The 27,130-nt window shown below is 36.6% G+C and overlaps 1 protein-coding gene across 1 annotated transcript in view; it reads right to left on the bottom strand.

Annotated features, from left to right (window-relative positions):
- Positions 1–1,727: 1,727 nt before the first annotated feature.
- The window catches only part of LOC128218256 (uncharacterized), a 37,010-nt gene continuing 11,607 nt past the window's right edge, over positions 1,728–27,130 (bottom strand). The window contains 5 exon segments of the mRNA XM_052925871.1: positions 1,728–7,974; positions 7,976–21,814; positions 23,615–23,755; positions 24,808–24,951; positions 26,575–26,780. Coding sequence (XP_052781831.1) covers positions 4,204–7,974; positions 7,976–21,814; positions 23,615–23,755; positions 24,808–24,951; positions 26,575–26,780 — 18,101 coding nt within the window. The 3' untranslated portion in view covers positions 1,728–4,203.

A 27,130-nucleotide genomic window follows, 5' to 3' on the forward strand; every position in this document is an offset into this window, starting at 1 on the left:
ATCTAAGCTCTAGTCCAAGTAAGTTCAGAGGAGAAGATTTTTTAAGTTTTAACTATAAACATATAGAGAATACCCTTACCCCCCAAGGGGGCGGGGCCAATTTTGACCCCAAGGCCATAATTTGAACAATCTTTGTAGAGGTCCACTAGACGATGAATCATGCCAAATATCTAAGCTCTAAGCAACGTAAGTTCAGAGGAGATTTTTGATTTTTTTTACTATAAACATATAGAGAAAACCCATGACCCCCCGGGGCGGGGCCAATTTTGACCCCAGGGCCATAATTTGAACAAACTTTGTAGAGGTCCACTAGACGATGAATCATGCCAAATATCTAAGCTCTAGTCCAAGTAAGTTCAGAGGAGAAGATTTTTTAAGTTTTCACTTTAAACATAGAGAAAACCCATGACCCCCCGGGGTGGGGCCAATTTTGACCCAAGGGCCATAATTTGAACAAACTTTGTAGAGGTCCACTAGACGATGAATCATGTCAAATATCTAAGCTCTAGGCCAAGTAAGTTCAGAGGAGAAGATTTTTTAAGTTTTCACTATAAACATATAGAGAAACCCCATGACCCCCCGGGACGGGGCCAATTTTGACCCCAGGGCCATAATTTGAACAATCTTGGTAGAGGACAATTTGGTGATCCTACCTACCATATATCAACGGCCTAAGCCTTGTGGTTTGGGAGAAGAAGATTTTTAAAGTTTTTCCTTTTGTTTGCCATGGCAACCAGAGTTCTGCATGGAATTGAATTCTTTGAACAACTTTTATAGAAGACCACCCAAGGAACATCCCTATGAAGTTTTATTAATATTGGCCCAGCGGTTAAGGAGGAGATGTCTTTTAAGTAAATTGTTGACGGACGACGCACGACGGACAAAAGGCGATCACAAAAGCTCACCATGTCATAAAGTGACAGGTGAGCTAAAAATCTGTCCATACAAGGGAAAGTTACAGCCCGGACACGACATCATTAGCCATTGTAGATCAGTGTGACATACTCCATAAATTATTGTAGATCAGTGTGACATACACCTTGAACCAGTGTAGATCAGTGTGACATACACCTAAAGTCATTGTAGATCAGTGTGACTACACCTAAAGTCATTGTAGATCAGTGTGACTACACCTTAAGTCATTGTAGATCAGTGTGACTACACCTAGTCATTGTAGATCAGTATGACATACACCTTAGACCAGTTTAGTGTGACATAAACCTTAACCCATTGAAGATCAGTGTGACATTCTCCTTAGACCAGTGTAGATTAGTGTGACATAAACCTTCAACCATTGAAGATCAGTGTGACATACACCTGAAACCATTGTAAGTCAGTGTGACATTACATACACCTTAAACCAAAGTAGATCAATGTGACATACACTTAACACTATTTAAGATCCCTTTGACCTACACCTAAAACCAGTGTTGATAAACCAGAAGTCACAAGATTGGCTCATTCTTCAGAAAATTCTCGGCTCTTAGTCCCCTAATTCCCAAAAGATTTTGGAATATAATCACTCATAGTATTCGGATTTCTGACCATACATTGTTTTAGTGATTGACCTTTTATGTGAATACGCTTGCAACTTACTTCTAAACTTATTACAAATCGTGTAACTTTCTTCATTTCAGCATATGAAATTATTTGACAAAATCTGGATTAACCCTGCTACACATTTTTTAGCAATTTGGAGTAAACAAAAAAGGAACAACTATTCACAATTTAAAGACACATATTTATTACAGGGTATGGAACATGAAAAAATTTATATACAGATTAAATGATATGAAATATTTACAAATTTACAAGAATCGAGTAAACACTTGTGACAAAATCAGCACAGTTTAATTCATTATTTACTTAAGGTATCACATGAACAAAAATGAAAACTTCTGACGCTTGGTGACACCTACGTTATTTTTGTTCTCATTTATTTTTCTCATAAAGTGAAAATCAACACATACATAACTAGTTTTAAATAAGGCATAGTCTGATAGAATCAGTATCATTTGAATTGCATGCACTTTGTAAAGTATTTACTGAAAAATATGTATCAACATTTTGTTAGCCTTGAAAAATTGCAATATTAGTCATTTTACATCCGATAATAGTTGAAATAAAGAAAATAAAATACTGCGATATCGTCATCTGTATCGTATTTGCAAGTAATGTATTTTACATGTAAGTATTAAGGTAGAAACACTCTTTCAAATATACAAAAATTACAAGTTGTCACCAGATTTCAAAATTAGTAATTTTACGTCCGATATCAACTGAAATAAAGAAAAAAAAACTGAGACAACATGATCTGTATCGTATTTGCAGGCTTTTATAGTAGCAAGTTAGCAAAACTCTTTCAAAAAATACCAAGATTGCAAGGTGTCTTCAGGCATCAAAGTTTAACAATATTGCAAATGACTGAATAAAATGACGAGCATATTATGTACATCGGATACCCAAATAATAGTTTTAAGAATGCTGTAAAAATGGCAGTCGGCGCTATATAGAACAGGGTTATTTCTTCACCCATACATTACCATAAATATGGTAAATAAACCATACATTACCGTAAATACGGTACATAATTTGAACCGCGCTATAAAGAACATTTTTTCAATTATACATTACTATAAGTACGGTACATAATTTGAACCATTCATTGTTCCATTTATAAAACTTGTTGAGAGTTATTTAATAAAACAATTATTTTAAACAACCAGCACATATGAAAATTACAATTGACAAAAACATAATTATGGATACAATACATCAACAGATATTGCAAATAATACTTGAAAGGTTAAACAATCAGTCAAAAAGTTCACAATAGAATACACATGTACAATCTTCCATTTGTAATACTCTTGTGAATTTTCTAAATCAATAATCAATCAGTCATTTAAAAGGCAGATTTGCATTTGAAATAAAACTACAAAGAATTAAAACCTCATTAATTCAGAAAGGTCAGTATAGTGTTTTTTAAATTATCAGACAAGTCAGATAAGTGTACTTCAAAGTATCAGGCAAGTCAGTATAGTGTACTTTAAATTATCAGGCAAGTCAGTTTAGTGTACTTCAAATTATCAGGCAAGTCAGTATAGTGTACTTCAAAGTATCAGGCAAGTCAGTATAGTGTACTTTAAATTATCAGGCAAGTCAGTTTAGTGTACTTCAAATTATCAGGCAAGTCAGTATAGTGTACTTTAAATTATCAGGCAAGTCAGTTAAGTGTACTTTAAATTATCAGGCAAGTCAGTATAGTGTACTTCAAATTATCAGGCAAGTCAGTATAGTGTACTTTAAATTATCAGGCAAGTCAGTTAAGTGTCCTTTAAATTATCAGGCAAGTCAGTATAGTGTACTTTAAATTATCAGGCAAGTCAGTGTAGTGTACTTAAAATTATCAGGCAAGTCAGTATAGTGTACTTCAAATTATCAGGCAAGTCTGTATAGTGTACTTAAAATTATCATGCAAGTCAGAATAGTGTACTTTTATCAGACAATTCAGTATAGTGCACTTTATCAGGAAATTCATTTTAATGCAAATTAAATTATTAAATAAATACTAAAACTAAACAAGCTCAAAAACAAAGAACATATTCTATGTAACATTTCAAGTTAAATATGTGGGTGCAAACCATAACAAGTGGGTTTTTTATTACATTTGGAGGGCAATGGGTGGATTGTTTAGATCTTTGTTATAGTTAACAATGTTGTTAACATCAACGTTGTTAACTTGTAAAAATTCTGCTCTGGAAGTTTAATGAATATAAATTTGATCTGCAGTTTTTCTAATAAGATTTGAGACAACTTCTTCAGCTGTACTTATTTATTTTTTTTATTCTGAACGATCGGCCCATTATTTCCCTAATACATTGTGTTCTGCAGAACTTGCTTAACTTTGCATGCTTTAAATTTACATAATTCATGCAAATATGCCTTCAACAATGGCAAACCCAAGTAAAAATGTTGTCATAAAATCAGAAAGCTACTGCAAATTTAAACCAAAAAATGAAAAAATTACACACTTAGTTTTCTTAAACTTAAGTTAAAACATTGACACCGTCTTAAAAAGTTTCATGCAACCAAAATATCTACTTAGATTTCTTTTATTTTATTTTTATTTGAAACACATTAAATTAACTTTAAAATATTGACACAAAAAGCACGACTCAACAAAAATGTTTGCCCAAATATCTACTTAGGAGTAGATTTCTTAAACTCCATTAAGAATGAGTTCCGTGTTTTCGTCATCTTCCAACTAGATTTTTGACGCGTCTCCTGAGAAGAACGACCTCCATCTTTTCTCATGCTCTTGAGAGTATCACTGATATACGAGTCAATGGCAGTCCTTTTATTCGGACCCTTTATTGGAGAATAATTTGCAGTCACAATATCCTCTGGCGAATCCCCCTTACCTCTTCTATTACCCCTAAGACGCACTGGTGTATTTCTTGTATGGATAACATCAGTTCTGGTTTCCTGACGTCTTGTAGTCATACTGGATACCGTTGTTGTTTTCAAACCAGTACTTGTTGTTAAAACATTAGTTCCAAATGAACTTGAAGTTTCAGAAGAACTTGGACTTGATTCCGGACTAAGTTCGGGTGATGAATTAGTTAATTTCCTAGGTTCCTGAATGTCAAATTCTGTAACGAGGCCTTTCTGGATCTGGAAAACTTTACCTCCATGGATCAACTGTCGTACAACTTTGGGCTTTGTCGTTTCAGCTTCACTTAGTTCCTGCTCGCCATCAAGAGTTGAACTACCAGCTGATGGTGAATCACTATCATTAGACATCTCACTGTGTTTATCATCCGTATCCATCTTATTTGGACTGCTTGATGTTCCATCTAATTTTTGAAGTTTCGCTGATGTTGTTCCATCTAACTTTGGCTCAAGATCAACCATTTCATCAAGAGCTGTGATCTTCCTTTTCAAAGTGTGCTTCTCTTTTTCGGGCGATTCCTGTTCAGGTCTACTTTGTATAACCTTACTTTTATTAACAACTTTATCCTGAACTCTACGCTTCACTTCTGCAATAATATCTATTTGACTGTTATCTGAATCAGGGTCTTCAATAACTGGTGATTCAACTTCTTTGCTTTCAGTCTTATCATGCACTGAAACTTGGTCTATTAGTTCATCTATCACACTTTCTACTTGACCCTTCTCACTTTCACCCTCACTTCCACCTCTATCAGTATTAGCAATCACATTTTCCACTTGGCTGTTATCACTTCCACCTCTATCAGTATTAGCAATCACCCTTTCCACTTGACCCTTCTCACTTCCACCTTTATCCGTATTAGCAATCACACTTTCCACTTGACCCTTTACACTTCCACCTTTTTCCGTATTAGCAATCACACTTTCCACTTGGCCCTTCTCACTTCCACCTCTATCAGTATTGGCAATCACACTTTCCACTTGGCTCTTCTCACTTCCACCTCTATCAGTATTAGCAATCACACTTTCCACTTGGCTCTTCTCACTTCCACCTCTATCAGTACTAGCACCAACAAACAATTTATTCTGTTCACCTCGAACTCTTAGCCTACTCTTTCTCTCTGCAACTTCTGGTGAAACAATCTCTTCTGACAAGTTTCTGCTGGACTTTCTGCTACCTTCAGTTTTGCTCACTTCTTTTTCGATTGACTTGTTTCTACTTCTACCTGTTTCAATGATTTTTGGACTTGTATGACTAGTAATTCTTGTTCGACAATTACTAATAGTTCTTCCTTTGACAGGTTTTTCTACAACTTTACCTCTTTTAGCTGCTCTTGAATCTATAGACTTACTCTCAGCCTTGTTTTTCTGGCTTACACTCGCCTCTTTAACCTGCTTTTCCATCTTTGATTTTTGCTCATTGCTTTCTTTAACATTTTGCTTCAAACCTTTGGCACCAAGATCTTTGCTAGATCGTCTCAACCTTTTCGCATTTGGTTCCTCTAATTGATCACCTTGTCCACTTGCTGATCTTGTTCTCCTCTTCTCAACAACAATCGTCGGCTCAACATCATCTGGGTCAAGTATTTGACCTTCATTTTGATTATTTGAAGATTCTTTTCCAGATGTTTTTCTTGTTCTTGGCGTTGCTGGCTGGTCAATTTTTAAATTTTGATTCAATTTTGCATCTGCAGATTGAACTTTCTTACTTTCTCTCTTTTCAGTGGTCTCATCTTTATGGTTAGCAATTTTCTTTGCTTCACCTAAAAGCTTAGCATCTTTCTCCATCGATTTGCTTCTTGATCTTAGATCTCTAAGTGGACTAGATTCCCATTTAAATGGTTTATTAGCTTGATGCATTTTCCTGAATGTCTTGACCTTTTTTCCAAGTGACTCTGTATCTGACACACTGTCATCTCTTTCAGTTTCATTTGTATCTTTCTCTTTCTCCGACAAACTTGGGGTATCATTTTTGTGTTCCTCAGGTATGTTCTTCTTTTGACCATTCTCTGCCACAACTTTCTTTGTCTCTTTATCATCACGTTTGTGAGCAGTTTCTTTTTTGCCATCTAGTTTCTTAGTCTGTTTACCATCATGTTTGTTAGCAGTTTCTTTCTTTCCATCTAGTTTCTCAGTTTCTTTATCATCACGTTTGTTTGCAGTTTCCTTCTTTCCTTCTAGTTTAAGTTCTGACCTGTTGATTCCTTTTTGCATGCTGAAATTTCTTACTGCAGGTATAGCAATTATTTTAGCTCTAGGTCTTGTGGCCACTGGCAAAATATTTCTATTTCTTACATTGATTGTCTTGTTTTGACTGGACACCATATTTCCAGCAGATACAGGCATACCACTATTAGAAACTGATTTGAATGAACCTTTGTAATATTTCATTTTCACATGTTCAGATTTTTTGGTTCTTGGTTTAGCAAGTTGAAGAGCCATATTTGAAACTGTTGCCCTCTGTGGTGAAGTGATCGGCACATTTATCGGGGAAGATATCAAGTGTGATTGGGAATTTCTCACAGCAACAGATCCCGGAGGAGAAGTAAATAGTTTCGCAACTGCTTCAGGGGGCACACTGCCGGCAGGTGGTCTTATCTTTATAGCTTTGTTAACTCCAGCAGGTAGGGCATTTGTCACTTGAATGATCTTTGTTCTATCTCTTCCTCTACTAGCTGGAATTATCACTTTAATCACCTTGGGTTTATTATCTGGAACAGGCTTTTTGGAAGTATCACTATACAAACTAGCCGCATCAAAGTTGTCTAAATTGATTTCTGGCTCAACATGGACATTCTGATGTGGTTGTTGTTCGACAGAAGCATTGCTATCAAAATTGAAGTCAAACTCATATGATTTGCCTGACTTTCTACGTGCGTTCCTTACATTTTCTATTCTTTTCTTAAATTCATCATCGGTCTCATTTTCCATTTTGATTTCAGGAGGTAGTTCATCAACTACAGCTGGGCTTTTTTTTGCTTTCTCACCTTGAACAATCTCAACATTTGCACCCAAGGCAAGATTTTTGTCAGCAAGACAGTCTGGTGGCGTTTCCAAACGTTTGTTACTAATGTTAGTTGTTTGTACTATCCCCACTTTCTGTTTACTAGTATTTGGTACCATAACCAATCTGACTGGTGTGTCCCGACTTCTAGCATGGGGCAATGGTCCTGGGTGAATACCTTCTGGACTTAGAGACCTTCTTATAATTGCTTCTCTTAATTTGTCGACAGTTCTTTGCAAGCCTGATGTTTGAGCAGGCAAATTGCTAGGTTCAGTTTTAATTGGATTTATAGGCAAAGCACTAGGTTCAGTTTTAATTCGAATTCTATCATTATTTACACTTTTCTCTGCACTATTTTCATTTGCCCTTGATGACAAAATCAGATCTGTACATAGCTGAAACTTTGGATTTTGAAGAACAGTTGGATTTTGAAATGCAAATTTTCCAACATACTCAAATGTTACATTCTGTTGCAACAGAGTGTTCGTTGCTTTCTTCCTGGCTACTTTCTTAACAAGATCTGTTTTTTTGCGACTTTTTGACACCTTTTTCTACATCTGCTGCAAGATATTCTATTCTTTTTCTTTCTTCTTCAACCTCTTCTGTTTCAAGTATTCTGACATGAATATCTTCATCCGACTTGCTTGGCCTTACATCTGCAAAAAATTTGGTCTGTTTCTTACCACCTTTGTTACCTCCTGACCTTTCATAACTATGATCATTCCTGGCTGAACTAGGAGTGTTTCCAGTATCTAATTGGCTATTTTCCTTTTTATCTCGACTATGAATTTTTTTGGCTTGCTTTGAATCAACATTATCTAAATCAATCTCCTCAGTATCAACCGACTGCTCATCAGTTACAATTTCAACTGTTTCAGAAATAGGTATGTCAACATAATCAACAAAAATGCTATTGTTATCATTCATGTCAAAAAAGTGTTCTTCAATGGTATCTCGGGCACCTTGGAAATGGTCTTTGATTTCAGAGTCAATATCTTTGATTTCTGTGTCAGGATCTTTGACTTTTGTAGGCTTAAATGAGGTATCATCCCTTACTGTGCTGACTTCAGGTTTGAATTGGTTCTTATTTGACTTACACTGCTCTTCCATTCGTTCATTTATTTTTGCAATGAAATTTTCACTTGTGTCTTGGATTTGAGATTCCGCTAAAATCTCATCCGACTGATGAATATTCTCATTCAAAGTCGCTTCTCTTATTACAATTATTTTAGCCTGAGTGTCTAATCTTTGTATTTCACCACTGTTTCCGGCATGTTTCAAATGATCATTTGCTGACATATGTTCCTGACTTGTTTCATCCTTTTCCTGTAAGTATTCATAGCTCCCCACCCCAGTATCATCAATGGGCTCAATATTTTGAAGAATAGAGTCATCAGGAATGATTTCTTCATGAGCAAATTCAGAACTTGAATCAAGTTTCTTTTCACCCCTTTCTTCAAACAATGTTGTAAACTCTTGATCAGCAAAGTCATTACTGTCATTTTTATCTGCAATATTTTCAGTACCTTTAATACAAACTGCAATGTTTTCTGTATCAAAATCCCCAATCACATCATCACATGTTTCCGAGATAAAGCTTATGTCTGATTCAGAATCATGTTTTTCATCAATTACTGGCTGAATATTTCTGTCAAGGTCTTTAGCAATATCTGACCCAATACTAGCACCATTATCTACTGTGATGGTTGGAATTGAATGTACAGGATTTACGTTCACTGCATTATGTTCATGTAGCACTTTTTCTTCTTTCAGATTATCAAACTTTTTAGAAGGTTGCTGTAATGTTATATCTCCAACATTTACAACTCTATCTTCAATATTTTCAACTGCAACTTCTTCAGCATCAAGACCTTCAATTATTTCATCACATGTTTCTGAGATGAGGCTCAAGTCTGATTCAGATTCATTTCTTCTAATTTCTGCAACAAATTCTGGCTGTTTATAATCAATATTTTCGACTGTGAATGTAGTTGGTACCTCTTCAGTGACTTCAGTTGATAAATCTTCCGTGATTTCAGTTGGTACGTCTGCTTTTACTTCAGTTGATATCTCTTCTGATACCTCTTCTGTGACTTTTGTTGGTAAATCTTCTGTTACTTCAGTTGCTGTATCTGTTGTGACTGCTGTTGATATATCTTCTGTTACTTCAGTTGATATTTCTTTTGTGGAAGTAATGGATATCTTTTCTGTGACTTCAGCTGGTGTATCTGCTGTAACTGCAGTTAGTACATCTTCTGTGACTTCAGCTAATATATATATTGTGACTGCAGTTAATATCTCTTCTGCAACTGTAGTTAATATCTCTTCTATAACTACTGCTGGTATATCTTCTGTGACTTCAATTATCTCTGATACCACTGCAGTTGATCTCTCTTCTGTGATTTCTTTTGATATCTCTTCTGTGACTTTGGTTGGTATAACTGCTGAAACTACAGCTGGTAGCTCTGCTGTGATTTTAGCTGGTATCTCTGATGTGATTTCAGATGGCATTTCATACTCAGGACTTAAGCTTTCTGCAATTTGTTCAGCATGTTCTTTTTCTTCTCTATACATATCAGTAGATCGTTGCAGTGAAACAAACTCTTCACTTTCAGGTTTAGATGAATAAGAATTGCTTTCCACAGTAAAATGTTCCTTATTTGCCTTTACCAAAACCTGGCTTGGAGCAGTGACAGTTGAATAAATGGTATCAAAATTCTGAGCAACAAAACTCTCTTCTGTTGGGACATGTTCTGTTTCTTCACAAATTTCATTGCTCAAAGGTTTTTCTATGTTTAATTGATCTTTACTCGCTTCCTCACCCACAGCTTCAGCAACATCAATAACTTCAGATGTTCCTTTATTTGTATCACTATTATGTTTACTTTCATTGTTGAAAGGTTCTTCTTTGTTCACTTGATCTTTACTTGCTTCATCATCTACAGCTTCTGCATCATCATCATCCTCTGATATTCTTTTATTTTCACTACTATAATATTCAGATTCCAGAATTCTGCCTTCATCTGAGCTTAAAGGCACTTCAACATGGTCGTCTTCCTTTCCTGATGTAAAAGGATAATCTGAATTTGCATGAAGAACTTCATTGGAACTCTGATTTTTAAATTCATCTTGGTCCGTATCAACATTAATGTCAGAGTTTTCCCTGAAAATCGCATCATTTGCAACAATGTCTTTCTTCCCTTCATCAAAGATTTTCATTTCATTATTTTTACAAGTTGTATCATGAAATTCTTCATTAGTTTCAACAACTTCAGTAGTATTTTCTTCCTGATTTACATTAGTGGTTGTCACATTAGTAATTTCATTTGAAAAGTCTTGGAACTGTTTACTTATTTCATCATAGGATGTATTTGGCAGCTGATTAGCATTGTCTTCAACTTGTTCATTGTCTTCAATATCATTTCTTTCTTTAGTATTCTCTGATTTGCCAGGGTCAATTGTTGTGTCAAAATCATCAACACATGGTTCACTAGTATACTCTGATATGCTTGAGTCAGTTGTTGTGTTCAACTCCTCTGATCGTTCAATGTTGCCTGATGGACTATAATCTTCAAGACTCTTTCCTTTATCAGCAGTAGTTACTTTTGTACAGATCTCAATGCTTGGTAGATTTTTACTTTCACTGCCTGCCAGAATACTGCTGGTTATGTTTGATGTTTTATTATCAAATAAATTATTACTAGAACTTAGGTTGGCGTCTGTTTCACTATCCTTCATGTCAATCGTAGAAGATTTGCCAACATCTTCAGCAATTTTTTCATCAGTTTTGTCTTTATTAGTATTGACTGTATCACAAATCTCTTCTGAATCTACATCACTATCAGATTCATATGATTGCAAAAAAAGAAGTGATGATGAGATAGTTAAAGCTCCTGCTACATTTTCAAGATTCCTCTTCAGCTCAGGCTCAGTCAATTGAACATTTTCCAGATCTTGTATTTTGGAAGACAATTCCTTTCCAGACTTTTCTTCTTCAATAACATTTGATAGAGCTCCTGCTGTATGTTCTCTCAAATTTCCAGACACAGTTTCAGTATTTGTGTCATCATGACCGGAATCTTCTTCAAGCGCATCCATTTCTTCATATTCAGTCTTATTTTCTATAGCTGGTTGAGTAAAATAATTGTCATTTTGTTCATCATTTGTCAGGACATCATTGTGAGCTTGAATGTCTTCTGTGTTATCAACTGGTTCATTTTCCATCAAGTTATCGATGTCTGTACTTTCTTCATTATAAGTCTTTTCAGGATCACCACTTTCAGGTAGTATTTCTGGACACGCTGTATCATGTTTCGAATCATATTCTTCATGTGATTCTTTTGAAATTCTGTTCTGTTCAGCTTGAAGTTCGACAATATCTATCAAGTCATTGGGCAGCTTTTGTGCATCATTGATTGAAGTATTGATCTCTTTCTGTCCCTCATCAGCCATTTCAAACAAGTTTTGTTTCAGTGGAGAAAACCTTGAAGTTGTGGTCATTATCTTGATATCTTTAGCAGGGCTTTGATAGGCAAGAACAATATTTCCAGTTGCATCTTTAAATGCCACTTCATCAACTATTTCAAGTGGAGCCTTACCTATAACCTCATCAATGATTGTCTCAACAAACTCACATAAATCAAGTTGATTCTGATTGATATCATCTTCACTTTTTCTTTCATCTCTAAGTTTTAACTGGTCATTGACATCTAGATTCACTGAAACATCTTCTTGGTCATTTAATTTCAATTTATCTTCATTCTGAATGGTTTCATGGAATGAAGCAGTTGACGTTTGTATCTTTTTAGTGCTGTCCAGTATATTCATCCTAGATGAATCATCAGCATTTTCCAAAATGTTATCTCCTGGAAGTATTTCTGTTATGTTATCTTCATGAAATGTCTCGGAAACTTCTTCCAGCAGTACCTCAGCTAAAGCACATGGAATTGGGCTTGAGACAGACTCCTTTTCATCCTGGACAAGAATATCTGAGTCCCCTTTTAATTCCATCTTCTGATTTTCTTTGCTTTCAGTCATAATGTCTATTTTTCTATTCTCACCCTCAGTAAGTTCTACATAACCTTCATCAGGAACTAATTTGGTTTCTTCTACATCATTTTCATTTGACTGCATCATCTCTTCAAGAGAAACTTTGGTAGAGCTTTCTTTGTCTGTAAAAAAAATGTTTGAATTTATAGTTTCTTTTGTCTTTTCAATCTCTGGCTTTTCATTGCGGATGAAATTACTGTCTGTTTCTTCTGCTGTTTCTGGGCATTCTTCAATAGGCATATTTTTCTCTTCATCAACATGTATCTCAGCAATGTCTTTCATGTCAGCACCTTTGGAAGTGTCATATTCATTTGATTTTGATATGTCTGCAATGGGATCTGATTTAGGGACATTTCTTTCTACAACAGGCTTATCTAGGTGCAAAATGTCATTGATCGTTCCAATAGCTTGGCTTCTGTTGCTTTCTGTACCATTCAGTTCATTTGATATTTGGGCTTCTTCTTCAATAGGCATAACTTGATGACTTGTACTTTCTTCCTCTAAATCAAATTCAGTTTCACCTTTCCCATGCTCACTTGATACTAATAATTTTGTGTTTGTACCAGAGTCATTTTTGTCAGTTACAGAAATATTTGATCTCACAATGTCCCTTGTACTTTCAATTGCCTGAGAGACTGTGTTTATCTTTCCTCCAGTGTCTAGGTATTTGTCATCATTCATATCATGGGGCTTTCTGTTTCCTTCTTCAGCATTAATCTCAGATAAATCATTCAACTCAGCACCAGAAGTAGTTTTATTTACTGACTGCTCACTTAATTTAAACTGACTTGCTTCTGGTTCAATCTGTTCATCTTTGTAGCTGATGCGTGGAATGTAAGCCTTTTTTGCATTTTCTTGTTTATCAAATAAATCTGCTCCACTTTTAACATTTTCAACAATATCGATTTCAGTCTTATCTTCTTTGTTGAACACTTGGTGACTTTGTTCAATCTTTTTCATGAAGTCTTGTTTTGTTTCCTCTTTCTCTGCATTAAGCTGATTGTTTGTGACATCATCTGCATTGTTGCTATCTCCATCTATGAGTATTATAACATTATTTGAATCATTTTTAGACTCATCATCTTCCTCCTCTGTGCTTGTTTCCAATTTTGCATTCACTGCTACAACATTGTCTCCACTACTATCAGCTTCTTCCAAAACTACTTCAACACAACTATCTCTGCTATCTTCTTTTTCTATATCATTCACAGCTTCGCTTATGATCTTAGAAATTAATGCTTCATTTGTAATTTCATTTATAATTACTTCAATGTCTTTAATGTTTTCATTCAGATTTGATTCTTCTTTGTCTATGTCCATACTTGTGTCATTCTCATTGTTGGTAGATTCACTCTCAGAATCACTGTCTTCAATGATTATAACATCATCATTAATGTCAGATTCTTTCTCAATATCCAACCTTTTCCTTCTCATTTTGCCACCAATTTCCTCTTTAGAAAGTCTGCGTATCCTGATTGAGCATTTTGTTAAGTTGTATTTTTCAAACAAATCTTCTGTTATTTTTTCCTTGTTCATTCTATTTTCCGGGATATCTGGACTTTCCAGTTTCTTTAACCTGACTACTGGTATGTAAGCATTTTTGTTTGAAAATTTCTTAAATGCACTTGCATAGCTCTTTGCTGGTGAAGTTTCACTGATGAAAATTGGTAATGTTTCCATCTTTCTACCTAAATCTTTATTCTTTTGATTTACTGTTAACTCAGTTGGTCTTGGAGGTAGGATTGGGACTTCGAAGAAATCTACTGTTGGACTTCCTTCTTTAACTATCTTATTTATTTCAACAGTTTTTACTTTGCTCTCTGTGATCTTTTCTTGTTCATCGATATGAGCATTTGTCTCTATGTCATGTTCATGGTTCACTGCATCTTCCATTGAGAGTTTAGTCTCTTCAGTATTGTTCTGTAACAAATCTGTCATGTCAGCTTTAAGAAACTCAAATTCACTATCATCATCCATAATGGTAGCAACAGGTTCTACCAGTTTTTCTTTTACTGAAACATTTCTCTCAGGTTGCTTTTCTTCTGTCGCCAGTTTATCACTTTGCTCTATCTGTACAGAGTTTGCCGTTATTTCATAAGCAGTGTTCATGAGATCCCCAAATTCTTCATCTGGATCAAGCATAACACTTAAGGTTGGCTTTTTAGGCTCTACAAAGTTAGATGGAATCACATTATCCAACACAGTCAATTCCTCAAGCTCATCTTCAGGTCCAATCATCACAGCATTAATTGATGGCTTTCCAGTTTTGTCTTCTATGGAATTATCCTCATTTTCCTTCTTTACTTCATCTTTTGCTTGAAACCCAATACTAGATTCATCATCTTCCTCAGTGTTTTCTGATTCAATAACTAATTTCACTTTTCTTTTTCGAAGTATATATTTTCTTTCACTTTCGTCAGTTTCTGCAGCATTACTTTCTGTGTCTGAATCATAATGATCATTTTCCTCTTTATCTGCTTCACTTCTTATTCTTCTCTTCGGTCTGCTCCTACTTCTTTCTGGCTGTTCAGGCTCTACAAATTTCTTCTTAAATTTCTGTTCTACTCCTTCATTTTCAACTTCATCATCATTCTCTTTCTCTCCCTCTTCTTCAGCTTTAAGCTTAGACAAAGCTGCTCTGGTAACTCTTGGTGTAATCTCTTCATCCGATTCTGATTCATCAGAGCTATTTTCTTGTACTGCTTGGCTTCTATCAGACATTCTCCTTATCCTTGTTGACTTTCTCAGCTCTTGAGGTTTAACTTCTTCTTCATCATCACTTCCATCAGAACTATCTTTATTCAACTTGTCAGACAGTCTCCTATTTCTTACTGATCTTCTCCTTGGAACAGGGCTTTCTGTCTCGTTATCAGATTCATCATCAGTTCCAAATCCTGAAGACTCTGTTGTATATTGAGATTCTAAATCCATCTTCTTTATTTTTCTTCCACTTCTTGTGGTCATTATTTCCAAACTGTCACCATCCTCTTTATTACTTACTTTCTTTGGAACACTTGGTTTACCAAACAATGATTTGCTGAAATTTGAAATTGTCGACTTGCTACTACTTATCGAACTAGACCTAGAACGGCCGTGTGACAATACTTCTAAAGACAAATCTGATTCAGAAATTTCACTCTGTGTTGTCAATGGACTAGCAGATGGATGTAGTTTGCTAGAATGTATATTTCTGACCATGTTCCTTGTTAGTCTTTTGGCCAGTCTTCTGGTTCTTGGAGTAATATCTTCGTTTTCATCACTGTTGGTTTTTGCGGCATCAGGTGTACTACCAACGAATAAAACTGGTGTGCTTTTTGTTGAACTCTGACTGGTGTTCACAGCATCTTTCTTTTCACTTTCTTCTTCAGTTTTACATAGGTGTTCCTCAAATTCTTGTAAGTTTAGTTCTGTAAAGTGTTTTCTTTCTTCAGCCAATTTTCTAAGCTTTACAGCAATAGCCTCCTTCAAAGCCATAGATGTCTGATGTCTTTTCAACTTCTCTGCTTGAATTCTTGATCTTGTAACACTCAGCTTAAGATGATCACTAGACTTAATTGGTGAACGCTTAACTAAAACGACATTTTCATAGTCTTTGTCAAACTTTCCATGGGCAATGCTTTTCAAGAACTGTCTTTGATGTGCTTTCAAAACGTGGAGTTTAAACACCCTTGTTTGACTTGAACGAACTTTGTAATTACAAAACCTGCAGACATATTTATGTCTATTCAACTTATAGCCCACATTATGCTGGTAAATGTAATGATTTAAGATGTAAAAATCATCATAATTCCGGGACTCAGGTTTTTCATAATCACAGTATTTACATTTTACTATATCAATTGGTCTCCAGTCCAATTCTGGTTCACTTTCAGATTCACTGCTACTTTCTTTCACAGTTTTTGTCAAAGGTTGTTTCACAGTTTTCTCATTTTTTTGTTTTGCGACTGGTTCCATTTCATCAAAGAACTTCCTTTTCTTGATCAGCCTAGTAGCCCTAAGGGCTCTTAAACTGCTCAATCCTTGTTGAGATCTTCTTAAATGACATGATGGCCTTACAAAAGGATGAACTTTTCGTCTAGAGTTCACAACATGTCTCTTTCTCAAATTCACTTGCACGCTTTGGCTCATTTCCTTTTTCAGATTTATCACACGTTTCCGAAGAATGGCTACTTTATTTGACTTGGTCTCTATTTCTTCATTTCTTTCAGATTTCTTCATCGAGGCATCCCTATCTTCCTGGTTCTTTTGTTTCCTAGCTTCTACTTCAGCTCTCTGTTTCCTAGCTTCTACTTCAGCTCTCTGTTTCCTAGCTTCCACTTCAGCTCTCTGTTTTCTGGCTTCTACTTCAGCTTTTGCTTTAAGTCTTTTTTCTTCCAGTTCAGCTTTCGCTTGAAGCCTCTTAGCTTCTAGTTCAGCTTTCACTTTCAGTCTTTTAACTTCTAATTCAGCCCTTTCCCTCTCTCTCTGCTTTCTTGCTTCCAATTCCACTTTTTCTCTTTCCACCTTTTCCTGTTCAACTCTCTTTTGTTTAAACTTATCCAAGTTTCCTAATATCTGACTAACACTCTTCTCTTTATTTTCTTTAAACCTTCTTATCTTCTCTTCTTCTGCTGTCTCTTCTTGGGATGGTATACGTTTCACCGTAGTAATGTCCTTAGGCTCTCTTACTGTTTTCCTTCTCTCAACACCCTTAGTCTCACCTACTTTTTGAGCCTCTCTTGCCTTATAATCTGAAGCTTGTTTCTCTGTAACATACTTCTCAGCTAAAGCTTTTGCTCTTTCAAGCTCTTGTTTCTTTTCTTTTTCCTTTTCTTTTTCTTCTCTTTTTCTCTTCTCTATTGCATTGAATTCCTGCCAATACTGAGTTTGTGCTGACATTTTGATTTCCTTCTGAGCTGCACTTTTTTGTAAAATCTCATCAAATTCCTTTTTATCATTGCTTACCGCCTCCTGTCTGATTTGCATACTGTTATCCGAAGGTAAAGCAACTACAATTTCATTTGTGCTTTCAGGCCTTTTAGTTGGCTTTTCTTGCTTGACAATAGCTTTTTTAACAGTAGGAATTTCAATTGCAGTGCTTTTCATTTCTGTAGTACCTATTTCTTGTTTAACACTAGTGTTTATTGCAGAAGTTTTGTTTCCCTGTTGCTCCAGACTTGATTTCTCAGGAACTGTCTTTTCAAGTGTTGTCACACCTTTATTATTGCTCTGTCTATTAACTTGAGTACTACTAACATGGTCATTCTGAACTTCAACTTTCACTTCCTTCCATCTTGGTGTTGGAACCTTTTCTCGTTGTGGACCAGCTTCAATGGGCTTAGATGTATTACTATTTTCAGCTACTGATTTCTGTGCAGGTTCCCTTGCTTTTTGTACCTCCTGCACAATTTCTTCTTCAATTGGTTCCTTCTTTATGGGTTTTTTTGCTGCTAAATCTAATCCAGATGATTTGGCATTTGCCTGCGTCTCCGGCCCAGTTAATTTCTGATTTACTTGCAATTGCTTCATTTTCTCCTTGAGAATTTCTGAAACAGTCTTTGGAACCTTTTCTGCAATCTTTTTCGGCTGGCTACTCTGACTTACTGTAGTTGTAGTGCTCCCAACTGGACTCGTGCTTGCTGGTGATTTAGCATTGTTCTTTCCATGCAGCTTGTCGTAAACCTCCTGTGCATGCCTTTGGCCCATTGTGACTTTCAACTTAGGACACTGCTTCGAAACATGCCGATATGTTGTATCCTTATCGGAAAACATTTCAGAGCACATACTACATCTATACATCCTCAGTAAAGCAGCTGGACTTGGACTAAAAGCAACACTTTTCCCACACGCCTTTATATGGTTGACCATAGCTTTCTCGTTTGAGCTGATCAGTTTACAGAAAGAGCATTTGTAAACAACAGTGTACTCGTAAGCCTTCATATTAAATATCTGAGACACCGGAGCGCTCCCTTGCCGGACACACCCCTGCTTAACATGGTTCTTAATCTCCTCCAATGAGTAAAGCTTTCTTCCACAAATTCCACAAGCGTTTCCCTGCACAGATGTACCCTGACCATCCCTTTGCAGCCCACCATCACATCTTGTTTCTTGCTTATGCTGTTCAAAATCAGCCTTATTTTTGAAGAACATATGGCAGTTTGTACAATTCTCAAGTTTACTTATGGTACAGTAATTCTTTTCATGGCTCGAAGCTGCACTTTTTGATTTGAACGCTCTATTGCAATACTTACAATAGAATTCCTTGTACTTACAATCTTTCACTTGATGCGCATGAACTTGTTCCTTGGAAACGAAACAAAATTTACAGTTTGGACACTTGAAAAAAGGCCTGTTTATCTTCTCTTCTGCATTCTTTTCTCGTTCTTTGGCTATTCTGTTAGCATTAAGATAAGTAGACTGCCCAGCTATTGCACTTCGATCACTGTTCACTTCAATCTGATCTAAAGTCAAACCACCGTCACCGAGAATGGCATCAATTTCTTTCGCCCCCAAATCTGGCAGGTCAGCCACTATTTCACCCACAGTTGAATCAGACGCGGGTTGGCCTAATATGAAAGCACGTAGGTCTGAACTATTTCCTTGTGGCTTAATGTCATCATCTTCCATCAATCTTTGTATCAGTCCCCCAGATGTTCGCACATCATTTTGAACCGGACCGACGCCGGATGGCGAAGAAACGTTATGACCAAATTTCTGTCTAAGCTCAAGAATTTTCTTTGTGGCATCTTGTACACTTTCAACATTTCCTAGATTTTTCACTTTTCCTGGATTGATCTTAGGTTTAAGTGGCACCGGCTGGCTTGGTTGCTTTTGTTTAGGGATTTGTTGATTTTGCAAAGATTTTGTCTTCTGTTGCTGTGAACCTTGTTTGCCAGTTTTTTTCAAGCTGTTTAGAATTTGTTCGACCACAGCTGGACTCAATTCTGGTGTATGGAATATCTGAGGCTTAGTCTGAATTTGAACCACTGAACCACCTGCCATATTTAGACTGTTTGTTGAGGTAATCTGCTTAGCAGCCTGAGAATGAACTGTAGAATGAAACGAAGTTAATGGTTGAACTGTTGCATGTTGTGGAACGGTTTGATTTAAAATGAGTTGTTCTAATGACAAGTCTTGTGGAGCCATGGGCTGCTGGATTTCAAGACTGAGGCGTTTTTGATCATCTCCTAAGTTCGAAATCATCATCTGCCCAGTTACGGCATCTTGTGACATGGTGAACATTTGTCCTTGCTGCTGTGACAATGTCTGTTGTGAAACTGATATCATACCGGCAATGTCCAAAACTGGTGATACCATTTGCTGCTGAATTGACTGGTTTTGAACATTCATCATAGACTGGTTACCATTATTTTGACCCAGAACTGACAAAGTCGCATTCGCCAATGTTTCCAGATTCGCCATAGAACTGTTATCATCAACTGCTTGAATCTGAAATGGCCCATTCCCGGATTGAGAATACTGTAGGGGTTGACCAGATTGGATCTGTGGTTGCAAATTTCCTGAGATGAATGACTGCACTTGGTTTTGCTGGGTCGGTGTCAAAGCAGAAGGGCTGGTGATGGTTTGAACGGGATTTCCCCCAACTTGAGTTTTAGGCGCTTTTGCATACTGTTGTACTTTTTCCATCACACTCTTCACTAGTTGTCCTTTCAGGTTTGGATCATTTATATCCTTTGGAATGGTCATGGACACAAGTGGTTTGAAAGACAGATTGGAGCTAGAGGCATTCCCCTTACTTTTTACACTGTTTTTTAACTGACTCTTCACTTTCTCTGAGGTTAAACAATACTTCTGGTTTTTCACTTGCAACTCCGGATTACCACTAAACTTGCTCGCTGTTTGAACACTTGTGGGTGATTGTAAAGACTGAACAGTTGAACTTGGAGTCTTAGATGCTGTCTTATTGCCCTGGTAGGTCAGACTCAGTAAATCAGATATTTGGTTACTCTGAGCAGCCACAACAGCATGTGTAGCATCAATTCTTCCTTGAATCCTAGCTCTTTGGAGCTTATCTGCTCGCTGCTTCTCATGCATTTGTGCAATCTCTTGAGCTATCTTTGCACACTCCTGCTGCGCACTACCGGGAGGCCTTAAAATATTAAACTGTTCCTTAGTCTTTGGTTGACTAGAATTTATATTGCACACTTGATGACTTCCACTTCCGGATTTTGACTGTCCCAAAGAAGAATGTGAATTTTTTAGTATATTAGGCCCAACTCTCTGTGTTACAGGAACACTTTGAGAAAATGTTGTCGGAGGAGGAGGGGATCCTATTCGGTCCAAGGAACTATGCGCAGGGGGCGGTGAACCCCCAAAAACCGCTGGGGACTGAGACTGTTGTCTTTGATGGTGACTGTGAGCAGTTGGCGGTGAAATTTGCTGCAAAACCTGATGCTGTTGATGCATCTTCCCTTGAATCAATTGTTGCAATAGTTTATTGTTAGTGATACCAGGATAGCTTGCCAGCTCCTCAGACTGTGTACCGGTTTTCGTTTTTTTGAGTGATGAAAGATTTTTCTCTAGAGATTCTCGGAAAGACGTTTCCATGTAGATTGATTTCTTCAATGATTCTATTGTTTTATTCAATTCCTTCATGTCCAAAGGAGGGCCTTCGCCAAGTTCACCAGCTGCATTTCTTGGAAAGTTATCACTCAAGTACTGCTCAATCTCTTGTTTAGACATTTTCTTTTCCCTCAACAAATTAGCAACATGCTCTTTCTTAATGTCTTTAGAGTTTTTAGGCTTTGACGGCTTACCACCCTCAATTTTAATAAAGTCAGGAATCACTGATTCAGATTTCACAAGATTCAAATTTGGCGAGGTCATTGTTGCCGACGGGATTTGTAGATTCTTCTCAACTTTAAGTCCCCTTCGTTCCAAATCTGAATCCTGTTTAAACTTTTTACACACAGGAATTAACTGCTTCCAACTATAATCGGGATTCAAACTATCAGGCCGCATCTGGCCCAATAATCGCTCGATTTCGTACAGAGTTGCTATATCGATTTTACTATTTCTCGACACTGCTGAAGTATGCTTTATAGTCCAATAGAGCTTATTCACGAGATTCAAATTCTCTGTTGTGGGATCAACAGTAAATGCTGTGAGACCACAGATCCTCGACATTCTGAAGTCATGCTCTTTTAACATCAACGACATTCGAACGCAAGTTTTTGAGAGGGCTAGTTTGCGTTGCTTTGCTTCGGCAAAATTTCCAGCAGCACTGTCTTTCTCATAATTCCCCTTGTCGATGTTTATGGCGTATTTGCAGAGCTCAGTGTATAGCTGAATGAACATGTCCCCGCACTGAAAATATACAATATAAGACATTTAGACTTCTAACATATGGTTTATTATATAAGAAAAATACCAACAATATATTTACACCCACCTAAAAAAAAATATGTTGAAGTTCATAGGGAAAACTTTATTGTGTACAAAGTAAGTGTTTGTATGTTGATGCATTTCTGACATACATGTATACATCTGACATTAACATTCTGATGACTCAATACAAGTAAACTTTATCACCTTGTACAATTATTAGTGCCACCATGGTTAATAGCTATAAAAAAATATCAAAAAACAATTAAGTGTCAGACCTTCAGGCAAGATGAAAAACATCTATGCCCACCTAATGGCAACCAATTATTAAATGTTGGTGTTGTAAATTAAGCTTAAGATCAACACCCTACTTGTTTGAGTAAAGTAGGACCAAGCAGACTGTAGCTATCAATTGGACAAGCATTTTGTGTTCATGGTCACCACAACTGTGACCTCTGACCTACTGACCTAAAATTGAAAAGGGTCATCTGCTGGTCATAACTAGCCTCCCTAACAAGTTTGAGGAATGCATGACCAAGCATACTTAGTTATCAATTGGCTAAGCTTTTTGAGTTCAAGTCACTACAACAGAGTCTTAGAACTTTGACCTAATGACCACAAAATCAATATAGGTCATCTGCTATTCATGACCAACCACACTGCCAATGTTGAAAATCATAGGACCAAGAATACTCTATCAATCAGACAAATTTGTTGTGTTCAAGCAAGAATACAGTGACCATGAGGGTAAGAGTGGTCTAGTGGTATAGGTGTCCGCCTCTCACCCAAGAGGTTGTGGGTTCGATCCCCACCAGGGGTACTTTCTCATAGCCTCTCAAAAAGGACACAGTACTGGTTTCTGCCCAGGAAACGGAATCGAGAGCGATTCTATAAGCTATCAGCTTTCGTCACAATCGAGCTTAAATAAATTAGTATAAACCAATACAGTGACCATGACCTTTGACCTACTGACCTCAAATAATATAGGGGTAATGTCCTGATCATGACCAATGTCCCTGCAAAGTTTTTTGGACCATATGACCAAATCTACTCTAGCTATCAATCTGACAAGTTTTTTGGTGACCAACGTCACCATAACCATGACCTATGACCTACTGACCTCAAAAGCAATAGAGGTCATCTGCTGGTCAAGACCAACATCCCTACCAAGTTTGATGATCCTAGGACCAAGCGGACTCTACTTGTTAATCAGACAAGCATTTTGTGTCCAAGGTCACCACGATCATGACCTTAAACATACTGACCTCAAAATCAATACAGGTCATCTGCTCGTCATGACCAGGCCCCCTACCAAATTTAAGTACCTTAGACCCAAGCGTTCTCTAGTTATTAATCAGACAAGTGTTGGTCTATTGAATGAAACAAACTATTATCAGTAAGGCTTGTACACCACAACATACAAAGATCAGAAGGTTTTTGTGACCTTCACCTTGAAGGAAGGGAACTGGGTCTTATGCCCAACACATCCTCATGCTATGGTGGCCCCTCCTGCCAATTTATTATAAAGTTTGACTATGTATGAGAAACGATCAACAGACATGAAGACACACGCGGTAGTCCTATATAGACCTGACTAAACTATGTTGGGTATAATGAGCGTGCTGACTTGTTCAGTATCCCTTAACACCTTTGCTACCATACTCTGGAGAAACGTCCCTAGATACTAACTTCCATTACACATACTCCACCCTAGCCTCTCTTTAAAGAAACCTCGCCATTTAATCTAAAACAAGTCCTTTACCTTCAAACTGCATCTCTCACCTCCTTTTTGACACCATCAATAAGCGTGCCGATCTGTTCTGTATCCCTGCACACCTTGGCAACAGTCCATATGCTCTCCAAGAAGCGCTCTTCATCCTTGTCTGCCAGATACTGATGGTGGATCCATAGCTTCAACAACTCCTAAAGAACAAACATGATCGCTTAAAGATGCACTCTTACTCCCAAATAAGCAATAACACAATTAATATAATCATTTTTATTTACCAAAAAGGATGAATAAATATCGAAAACAATGGTTTTTATGAAGAATACCGAGCTTAATTTGAAAGAAAGGTGCAGAAAGAATAAAAACTACAAGTATCACTTTCATGACTTTTAAGCATCATTAATAGATGCCCATCAAGGATAACTCTAGCAGTATCATACTCAGTTGTGACAAAGGTTGGAAGTTTGCGAGGGCATGCAAGAAACCAGTACCAGTCTCTATTTTACAAGGTCACAAAATAGTGTCATTGGTTGGGCTTAAGATGAGGCAGGCACTAACACATATAGATACAATTAGATTACTAAGCCAGGTAATCATGAAACATCTTAAGTTATTTCTTAACTTATGTCAATTTCCTAAAATGTTTTTAGTCAAATTAATATACATTAAATTAATGGGCATTAAGCATTTGGTGTTTGCTTAATTGCTTCAAGTTGTAAAAATAGTTATTGAACTCAAATGATGCTGATGCATTACATAAATAAGCATAGTATTATGTATACCATCTTCTATTGAATGTCAATACTTAGAGAGAAGTTCTCTTATTCCTGTTCATAATACGTCTTGTATAGATACAAACCCCTGACACAACTTTTCATGTATTCGGGGTTATAAATGTATGTTTTTTGGCCTGGTGGCGTTTGATTTAACAGATAAATAATTGACATGCTTAATGATTTTAAAGCATACTAAATATTCAACAAAGGCTACAAATATTAACACAAAGTAGACAGTTGTTTTCTTCCTCAATGCTTTTTCATTCTACTTCTCACCATTTGATGGGAGATATGGAGAAATAGTGAGTGTTGTATTGATAAGGTGAACATTCTACCCATGTGACAAGAAAATCATTCAAAGAATTTAGGAGATACCGAGCAGACAAGAAAGTGTAACAGACAGACGGATGGACAATATTTCTCCCCTGCATAGTTTTGAGGGGAGGGGTGAAGAGGGGCACATAACTTACCTGTGTACAGCAATTTCTGTCTGGGTTCACCCAGTCTTGTATAAGGAAGACCTGTGCCAGTCTGATACATAGTTCCTGGTTGGCCGGATTCTTGGCAAGGTGCGACATAACCTTTATACCGTCATGGCAAACCACTGTCTCACACTGAAATATGTAAACCAGTCATAAACCCATTTCCCACACAGAAATGTAGAAACCAGCCATAAATCATTTAAATCAGAATTCATGTCCTGGTATATATTGTCATGGAAAACCACTGCCTCGCACTGAAATATGGAAACCAGTTAGCACTCAAAAAGCCAGTTGTAGTACATTGAATTAATCAAGGCTGTCATTCAGCTGTAGGGGAATGGGCCTGGGGTCCCTGCCAAGGCAGTTGTTTTTTTGGGCTAAACTTCCGCCCCATTCCTAATGCCAAAACATATTTTTAGGCCCTAATGTAAAATTCAAAATCACAATTTTATGGTTTGAAAAAAAAAATATCAATTGGACCAGCAAACCAATTGTATATAGAATAATTAGTGTATTCTTAAAGAAACAAACTAAACAAACTGAACTATATGTTCTATCTTTTCTGTATATTTTTTAAAGCAATCTAGTTTATTTTAGGCAAAAATGTAATTCCAATTTTAATCAAAATCATGATTGTTTCCCGATTAAAAAAGGCCCAAGTCCAAAGGGGAATCTGCTAGCAAAAGGGACTTTTAAATGCCCACAGTATTACTTATTCATATTATAATTTGAAACATAAATGTTATGCCATGCATTATTTAGATTTTCATTCATGCTACTGGATTCTAAGCTATGACAGCTTTTTACAACAGAAAACTGCCGCAATCCAAGCTGTTTTGAGCCTGATTCTTGTCAATTAACTTTCTAAAAAACATAAAAAGGACAGTCTGAAGTTGATTTTTTACACAAAAATGAGGATAAATATATATATTTTTGAAAAGGTTGGAAAAGGAGCCAAATTTTTTGCAACAAACGACTAGAAAGAAAGCCCAGTCAACAAGAATATATGAAAGTTTCAAAACAACTGTGTCAGAACGATTATATATATGAAAATGAAATTAGAACACTGTGTTTCCAAAGCACAGTTTGAGAAAAACAACTATTAAAACAAAGTAACTACTACATCTATTGATTAACATTGATGTACAAGTGTTTTTCAAGTTATATTAATCATTTAAGGAATGCAGTTACTGATAACAGAAAACATGTTATTTATTCATAATTTGCATAAAATATTTTGCTTTGTTTCACATCTGGTGTCTAGCAAGTAGATATATGAAGGTTTCCATCTAAATAAGGGTTATGAGGTTTGGTATAGATATATGCTATAGGCTATTCCAGTAAAACATATAACCCAGAGGTGGAAGGCAATTTGAATTATACGGGTGGGTGTCTTTTTTTGCTAATTTGGACCCAAAAATGGGTAAATTTGCTTCTGTAGGGTGGTGTCATAATTTAAAAGTGCCTTCCGCCCGAGGGTTATACGTTAAATGGAAGAGCCCTAATTGTCACTGGTAATGTGTGCCAAGTTTCATTAACATACGTTGATATCTTTTTTAACAAAGGACAGAAAAAAATATGCATGATGCCAGCGTCACCAAAGCCAAGTCAATACCGTTTTTTTCATCTTTTTTTACTAAATCAGTCTTCAAAATTAGACATTAGGAGGAACAAGTCTGAATTCTTACACTTTCGCTTTGTATCAAAAATTGCATTAAAAATTTAATAAGGAGGGTGTGGGGGGGAACTACCAACCACTTCTTGCATCTTGCTGTAATCCCCCTGCTTGTATAGAATGAAGATCTGGTGCTCCTTGATCTTGAGGTTGTTCTGCTGCAGGGCAGGGTGCTTCAGCGACCAGTTACACAGGTTCAGGGCAAACTCCTCGCAATTCTCTTTGATCATGATTTCGATCCGTAGCTTCAGCACTTCTGGGTCCTGTGACCTGATATACTCCAGGCCTTTTAAGTAGAAATATGTATTTATCAATAAAACAAGAGCTGTCACAGTATGTGACGAATGCCCCCGATTGTGACATTGACCTATGAACAAGGTCAGTACATGAAAAGTTGATCTTGCCTTTACATGTCAAATACATATGGCAAGTTATTTTAAATTGCCTCTAAACTTAAAAAAATACCACCCATAGTTAACAACCGACACTGCTATGTCCTTATATATGCAGCATTCCATTGTGAATAAACATTAAGTGTGACCTTGACCTTTGAGATAGGGACACGGGTCTGTCATGCGCCCAACATTTTTTCTATTGTAACAAGATTAATTTTGATGAGATGGTAAGGATGAAGTG

The sequence above is a fragment of the Mya arenaria genome, chromosome 14 (assembly GCF_026914265.1).
Source record: "Mya arenaria isolate MELC-2E11 chromosome 14, ASM2691426v1".
NCBI lineage: Eukaryota > Metazoa > Mollusca > Bivalvia > Myida > Myidae > Mya > Mya arenaria.